Genomic DNA, 7,741 nt, shown 5'->3' with positions numbered 1-7,741 from the left:
CAGAGCAGGGGGAGCCCGATGTGGGACTGGATCCCAGGAACCTGAGCTGAAGGCCACTGCTTAACCAATTGATCTGTCAGGCCCTCAATAAACATTTATCCAGGGCGCCTGGGTGGCTCAGTGGGTTAAGCCGCTGCCTTCGGCTCAGGTCATGATCTCAGGGTCCTGGGATCGAGGCCCGCATCGGGCTCTCTGCTCAGCAGGGAGCCTGCTTCCCTCTCTCTCTCTCTCCTTGCCTCTCCATCTACTTGTTATTTCTCTCTGTCAAATAAATAAATAAATCTTTAAAAAAAAAAAAAATAAAAAAAATAAACATTTATCCAGCCTGTGCCCAGTTTTAGGCGTCAGAGACATGATGATGGGATAGTCACAGGTTTTGGCCCTGTGATCAATTCTTCGAGTGGGTGAGATAGAAAATAAACAGATAATAGCAATCCAGAGCAACAGGCTATGAAGGGACTGCCTTTAGAAGGGTGGTGTGGGGGGACAGCAAAGGCTGCTCGAGAGAGGCTCCCTTTCAACTGGAACCTGGATGAGCAGGTGTCAGGAAAGGGTACCACGAGCAGAGATCACCAAAGAGGTGAAGATGAGCTTCTTGGGTTTGCAAAATAACTAGAAGGCCAGTGTGCCTGGAGCAGAGTGAGTGAATAACGGTGGGGAAAGATGAGGCATGAAGGGGCAAAGCACGAAGCTTCCATTTTTATCCTGAACTCTATGATAACCTTACATAGAGCCACAACATATATACTTTTCATATACATTCGTAAACCTTTAAAATTGGAGCTGCTCTGGGACCTAAAGCGCTCCCCTGTCTCGTACTCCCAACCCACTCCAGCAGTCTTTTGAAGCAGTCCTAAGGAATCTAAGAATTGGAATGGGGGTGGGGGAGGGCACCTAGAGGTCCTTAATGTAGTCCAACCCTCTCACTTTACAGATGGGAAAAGCACGGCTGAGAGGAGGTGAAAGGTGGAAACTGCTCTGTAGGAGTGAGTGGGGCAAGGGCCACAGTCCCTAGTGGAGGTAGGACTAAGGGCACAGGAAGGAGCTCTGGTTATCCAACCATCAGCTGGAGTATCTGGCAATCTAGAGGTTTACTGACCCGAAGTGGCAGTGTAGACAAAAGGCACATCCTCTTCCCCAGGGACATTGGCTGGGGGTGAGATGGGGTGGAGTTGGGGGTGTGGGAGGTTACCTGGAAGGTAGGGAGGGTTTGGGGGTAAGGGTCGAGATAACCCAGCAGGGGCTTTGGAAGTGCCCCTCTAATTCTTTAGCCTGTTTCATTTGAGTAGGGCAAATGGGTGGAGAGACAGGGACTGGCGCTCAGTGGCCTACCTAACAGCCCAGTCCCTTCCCCTTCAAGTTAAGAGCAAGGACATGGAAGGGCTGTCTCCGTTAGCATCTTTGCACTTCCTCTCACAAGCTGTGCTATCTCAACATGTGTGCTTCCGACTCAAATCCAGGCTGAACCCTGACGCGAACCAGCAAAGTGTGACTTCAAATCTTCAGTTCTTAACCATCAGCAACTGGAAAGTAAGTCTTGGGGAAGAGGCACGCAGGACTAAGCCCGAGCCTTCCATACACAGGACAGACGGACTGGCAGACACATGCCCACTTCTGTCTGCGTACAGACTTCTGTCTGTGCCCACTGCCTCCCGTGAAGTGACTCCACGGGGTGCCACACAGGACCACCGCTTCCAAACAGCAGCCACCCAGCCCTCTATTCTGATTTCTTCCCTCTGGGTGGTGCAAAGGCTCAAGGGTGGAACCTCAGGGTGGGGCGCTGAGTCAGCTGCGGGCGGCCCACTGGAGTGTCCCAATTTCCCGCTTCGACCTCTTTCCACCTCGCGGCTGCAAACTGCGGCTTAAAAAAATCAAAGAACTTCGCCTAAGCCGAGAAGCTACCTAGGCGTTACCAAAAGCTCCGCACGGTAGGAAGAACTGAGACTGAGGAAGGCCCAAAGCCCACCACGGGTTAAAACCACGGAGCAGCAGAGTACCGCCGAGGCCTAGAGAGGCCGCGCCCCTCTACCCTGTGTCCCTCCCCTTCACTTCCAACTTCCGGGTGGGGCGCCACTTCCGGTTCCGGTGGCTGGCTACAAAGCATTGCGCTGGGTAGGTGGTTTCCTTTTTTTCGGAGTCGGTTTCGAGCTTCGAGTCGGCTTTCGAGGAGCCCCCGCCCCCGTTACCCCCACCCTCCGAGGTGGCACCTGCGCAGGTGAACGCCCCCTCCCTCCTTCCCTCCATCCCTCCCGACCGCCTCTCTTTTCCGGGCGCACGGTCTGTTGGGAGTGGGGGGCCGCGGCGGCGGTGGCGGTCGGCCTCGGAGCCGAGAAGCCCTACTCGGGGACTCTGCAGGTCGCTCGGGCTAGAGTGGCATTGGAGCTCGCTTCAGCTCGGGAGGAGGAGGTCCTGGTCTGAACCCCCAGAAGTCTTTTTCCGGTCGGATCTAGACCTTCCGAGCCGCGCCCATATGGTGGGAGGAGCCCGGCTCAGCTCCCCGCCTGGACGCCGGGAAATTTCTGCTCAGCGGGGTGGTCCCACCTCCTGGTCTTGTGACCTTGGGCAGATCCCCTCTCGTCAGGCCTTAGTTTGGTTACGTGTGAATGGAAGTGACAGTAACTGTCCTTATGGGTTATGGGGAGGATTGGATGAGGGGAAAGCGTCCGCGGAGTGTCTGGCGGGTAAAACTCAAATAGCATCAGCTGCTGCTGTTAATAGAGACAGCTGGGGCAGTAGAGAGTCGAATCGGGAGTTTAACTAGAGTGGCTGGGAGGGTCACGTAGCAGAATATAAATTGCCTAGCACAGTGTCAGCTAGAAAGTTAAGTGCTCAGTAAGTCGGCATTATTAACGGATGAGGGTGAGCATTGTGTCTGGTCATTGATCTTCAAAAGCTGATAGGATTTATAAGCTTTATAAGTAAATCGTGGAGTTTGTCAATTTTTCAAATCCAGGCTTGAGAACTGGCCTCCTGACAACTGAGACTATTCTTAGAAGTCAGGGTTGTAAAGACCTCTGGGGCTGGAAGCTAGAAGTATTAATAAAAGGGTGTTTTCCTAAGTGTGTTATGGGTTTTTCCCTCAGAAGGGTTTTGGGCAGGCGGAGAATGTTTGCTTCCTTTTGAATTAGGAAAGTAATAAATAGTTGCAGTTAAAAAGAAAGCAATATAGAAAGATACGGAATGGAAAATGTTTCTTGAAGATAGTGCTTGTGATAGATCGGGTCATCTGTGCTTGTGTATGTATTTTAATTTCCCCAGGTGGGATCATACGGTCAGGTGGTGATGTGTTATGGGCGCCTGTCTGTATCAGCACTCACAGGCCGAGTTCCTGCTTCGTAAGATTGCCCTTATTCCGTTAAACGGCTGAATTATTTCCCTGTTGATGGTCACTTAGGTTGTTCCCAGGATTTTGTTGTCTCACATTTCATCCAACCTTTCCTTGACTAAATATTTCCTTTTTTTTTCAAGGCATCCCTGAGTTATGGGGATATTTTGCTTTGGGCTTCATAATGCTAGGTTAGTGACAACTTACTTTTGGGGAAGAGAACATGCTGTTGATAGAGCAAAAACCCAGTAGTATGTAAAGAATAAGTGTGTTCTAGGAATATCTAAATGGCAGGGTCTGGAATCAGTTCAGGTTTTCTAGAAAATGGGTTATGAAACATTTGAAGAAGAGGTGACTAGGATCTCAGAACTAGTTAATGCAAGATAGGTGGTCAGTGTTGGTGATTGTTGGCCTCTGTCAGTTGTTAACACAGAAAACAGATTTGAGACAGTCTCTGAGTCCGAAGAAATTTTAGATGTCAACACTCCTGCTTCATGGACTGGGGAGGAATTAGATCTTGGGGGAGGGCGTTTGTTAATGAAAAAAAAGAGATGACTTTTGAAAACTGACCACATCATAGGAGTCGTACTCTTTGATTAGACATACCCGGATGTGGAAATTAATTTAGTCATTTCTGTACTGTCACTTGAAGTCTCTGTCTCCCTCTTTTTTAATAGCATAGATTGTGGTTTTCCTATACGTAACCTTTCTCTTGGACTGGGGCCCTAACCCAAATGAAACAAAGCCTTTTTTCCCTAGCATTTTACTCGTATTTAGTGTGCCCCCCCCTCCTCTGCCCCACTCCAGCTGGTTTGCTAATCTTAGCGCTGACAATTATCCGGAGTTGGACATGTATGCTACTAGAATTCTGACTAGTTCAGTTTTCCATATACTGATGAGAGGAACTTAAGAGATTTTATTTGTTTGAGAGAGGGAGAGAAAGAGCATGCATGTGTGCACACAAGAGCCCATACCTTGGAGCACAGGGAGGGGCTGAGAGAGAAAGAGAGGGAGAAGCTCCAGCAGAATCCCTGCTGAACATGGAGATCCTGACCTCCTGCTGAAATCCCAGAGTCAGGCTTCAACCAACTGAACCACCCTGGCAGCCCTGATGAGCTGATTGGGAACTTAGGATCTTGATCTTAGCATAGAGGCTTTTCTATTTTTTCCTTTCCTTTTTGTGAAGAGGGGATTTAGGTTTAACCCTGATGGTAGCTCCTAAAGTACTTTTTTTATTTATTTATTTGACAGAGATCATAAGTAGGCAGAGAGACCCACAGAGAGAGAGAGAGGAAGGGAAGCAGGCTCCCTGCTGAGCAGAGAGCCTGACGGGTGGCTTGATCCCAGGACCCTGAGATCATGACCTGAGCTGAAGGCAGAGGCTTTAACCCACTGAGCCACCCAAGTGTCTCTAAAGTACTTTTTATTTTATTTATTTTTAAAGATTTCATTTATTTGAGAGAGTGAGTGAGCAAGTGAGCAGGAGCATGGGGGCGGGGGAGGGAGAAGCAGGCACCCCACCGAACAGGGAGCTTGATCCCAAGACCCTGAGATCATGACCTAAGCCCAAGGCAGATGCTTAACTGGCTGAGCCACCCAGGTGCCCCCTAAAGTACTTTTTAACACTTGTTATTCTTTCATCATAAAAGAGATTGGGGAGGGGGTCAGAAAAGAGAGTAGATGTCAGTGAAGGGACCTTTATCTTTTGTTTTCAGTAGTTCCTCATAACTTCTTTTGGACATGCACAACTCCATAAAAGACATTGGTGGAAGCAAATACCTGTGATTTTAAAGATTCTCCCTCCTATAAATCATGTGAATGCATAGTTTTTTATTTTAACATAATGTAAAATACTTTGTAATGCAGGGAAAATGAATGGAATATTTCTTAAAAAAGATTCTCTGGTTGGTGAGGCCGGCATTCTTCATCCTCTCTGCTTTGAGAATCTACATTCTTAAACTACTGCCACATTTTTCTCAATTGTGTCAATTGATCCAGAGGAAACAAAAACAGAATTTCTAATAGCTTTATTAAGAAATCCTGTTAAGATTGGAAAGCTGATGGAACTTGGGTCTGGAGCAGATCCACAAGATCAAGGAGGTTTTAACAGTCTCTGGTCTGTTTTTGCTGAGCCTGTCTTTTCTCTGCATTTAGGAGTCTTCAATCTCCTTTTCCAGAGTTCCAGAATGGAGACTGAAGGGTACCTAGAGGCACAAAGAAATAGAGAAGTCCAAGATGATAAAATGAGGTCTCCATCAAATGAGATGATGGCTGAGGAGCCAGAAGTTGTCCTAATACCGGCTCCCCAGGTCCAGGCTCCACGAGAGCCTTCTGGGCTTCCACAAGAGAGCCTTGATGAAGACTCTCTCGAAGACCTTGAGACCTTGCCACGAAGGAATCCTCCCAACGCGGCAGCCTCCAGGCAGAGGTTCCGGAAATTCCGCTATGAAGATGGAGCTGGGCCCAGGGATGTCCTCAGACATCTGCAGGAGCTTGCCGGACAGTGGCTGAGACCTGATATTCACACAAAAGAGCAGATTGTGGAGATGCTGGTACAGGAGCAGTTCCAGGCTGTCCTGCCCGAGGAGCTCAGAGCTCGGGCCCAGAGATGTCAGCCTGGGGTCAGAATCACTGGCTAAATCCTGCCACAGGGTTCTTGCTCAGCCTACACGTGAGAAGTAACCAAACGTTCTCTTTGTTGCAGGAGCCAACAACAGTCATGGAGAAATGTGAACCTCGGGGGTTTTTTTTGTTTTTTTGTTTTTTCTTTCGGCTTGCCTTTGACTAGTTGTAATAAGAACCCATCAGAACCCATGTTTGGACCTCTCTCTGGCGGAGGCAGCTCTAATTCCTGGGACTGAGCTCTAGAAAGAGCTTCTGTTAGGACCCTCCTTTTAGGACAATCAGCCTGTTGCTTGTTCTTGCTCTGCTGAATGCCTCCTTTTTTGCACTTTCTGACATGCTTTAATATATTGTTATGTATCCAAAGAGGTAATTTCTTCAACTTTCAGAATTCTTGATTCTTGCTGTGGCGGCATGAATGGAAGCTTCTGTAACCCCACCAGTAACTCATCTTAGATGTCCTTGAACTATTAAAAGTTTAGTGCTTAATCACAATGTCCTGTGGTGATTTACCAATTTAGCTTTGACTCAGCATTTGAGAAAGTTGAGATCATTATCAGGAGTAGATGTGAGCTAGAGATAAGACAGGAGCAGGTCAACCCTTTGTTGTGCAGTCAGAATTTAAATTCCAACTGAGAAGGGGATAAAACAGGGTCCTCCGAAGTGAGTAACTCTTAGATCTGTTTGATTTGCTCTCCCCATTTCCATGGCCTGTGTTCCACAGCTTGTCACCTCCACAAGAGAACTAAAGCTATCTGACCATTCTGTGCTGCTCCTCCTGGAACAGGTCACCCTGCTTTCTGTGTGTGGAGACATGTGCTTTGGTTGATGGCTGAGAAAGCAGTCAGTAGATGTGGTTGTGTTAGGCAGAGAGTAAACAGCAGCTGCTTTTCCTCAGTGTGACCCAGTCTTGAGGAACCTTTCTGCCTCTGTGGCCTGGCTGTTGGATTTACACATCTGCTCCTGTAATCAACTTGCTGCCAGTTCAGAAACTAATCTTTGGGAGAGGGATTGGTTAGCTCCAAGCTGGAACTCGTGTTTATTCTGGCGGTGTGTTAATACTTCCTGTGCCTTCCGGACTGGTCTAGATGCTAGGACACACACACAAAACCCAGTATGAAGAAGAAATGTATAGTTTTTGAAGAGAGAGGAAGATGTTGAGCTCTATGGGTAGGATCCTTTTATTTATTTATTTAAGATTTTGTTTATTTGAGAGAAAGCATGTGCAGGGGTAAAGGCAGTGGGAGAAGGAGCAGAACAAGCAGACCTTCCCCCTGCTGAGCACAGAGCCTGAACTGGGGCTCAATCCCAGGACCCTGAGATCCTGACCTGAGCCAAAGTCAGACATTTGACTGAGCCACCCAGGTGTTCCAAAAACACATTTCCTATTTAAACACGCATGCACGCACACACACACACTCTGTCTCTCTCTCTCTCTCTCTAAAAGCAGAGGAGAGAGGAAATAGCCAAGTTAGGGAAGTGAGATTTTTTTTTTTAAGATTTTATTTATTTATTTGATAGAGATCACAAGTAGGCAGAGAGCGAGGGGAAGCAGTCTCCCTGCTCAGCAGAGAGCCTGATGCATGGAGCTTGATTCCAGGACCCTGAGACCATGACCTTAGCGGAAGGCAGAGGCTTTGACCCACTGAGCCACCCAGGCACCCCGGGAAGTGAGATTTTAATTGGACTTTCGTGGGAGATAACAGAATCCCACCTTGAGACAAAGTGTGGAAATGCTTGGGGAATAACAAACATACAGAAGGGTGAACTGTGCCTTTTATTGACTAGGTTAAG

General features: G+C 47.9%; 1 protein-coding gene across 3 annotated transcripts; it reads left to right on the top strand.

Moving 5' to 3' along the window:
- Positions 1–2,107: 2,107 nt before the first annotated feature.
- LOC116567959 (SCAN domain-containing protein 1-like) lies at positions 2,108–6,436 on the top strand. Of its 3 annotated transcripts, none has more exons than XM_032303356.1 (2): positions 2,108–2,215; positions 5,480–6,436. In XM_032303356.1, the coding sequence occupies exon 2, from the start codon at positions 5,512–5,514 to the stop codon at positions 5,962–5,964; it is 453 nt and encodes a 150-aa protein (XP_032159247.1). In that variant the 5' UTR covers positions 2,108–2,215; positions 5,480–5,511; the 3' UTR covers positions 5,965–6,436. The 3 variants fall into 3 exon arrangements, with proteins under 3 accessions (XP_032159247.1, XP_032159244.1, XP_032159246.1); XM_032303353.1 differs by lacking the exon at positions 2,108–2,215 and adding an exon at positions 2,254–2,681; XM_032303355.1 differs by lacking the exon at positions 2,108–2,215 and adding an exon at positions 2,592–2,681 and having other exon boundaries at positions 5,503–6,436.
- Positions 6,437–7,741: the final 1,305 nt, after the last annotated feature.

Source organism: Mustela erminea, chromosome 10 (assembly GCF_009829155.1).
Source record: "Mustela erminea isolate mMusErm1 chromosome 10, mMusErm1.Pri, whole genome shotgun sequence".
In the NCBI taxonomy this organism is placed as follows: Eukaryota; Metazoa; Chordata; class Mammalia; order Carnivora; family Mustelidae; genus Mustela; species Mustela erminea.
The sequence above is the reverse complement of the archived record's forward strand: the minus strand, read 5'-3'. Positions and strand labels throughout refer to the sequence as shown.

What these genes read in the sequence shown, in the direction of transcription:
- LOC116567959 (XM_032303353.1), top strand. Translation starts at nt 2,471, where the DNA reads ATGGTGGGAGGAGCCCGGCTCAGCTCCCCGCCTGGACGCCGGGAAATT. An exon ending in GTCCGCGGAGTGTCTGGCGG is followed by an intron (nt 2,682 to 5,479) that starts GTAAAACTCAAA and finishes CTCTGCATTTAG; the next exon opens with GAGTCTTCAATCTCCTTTTC.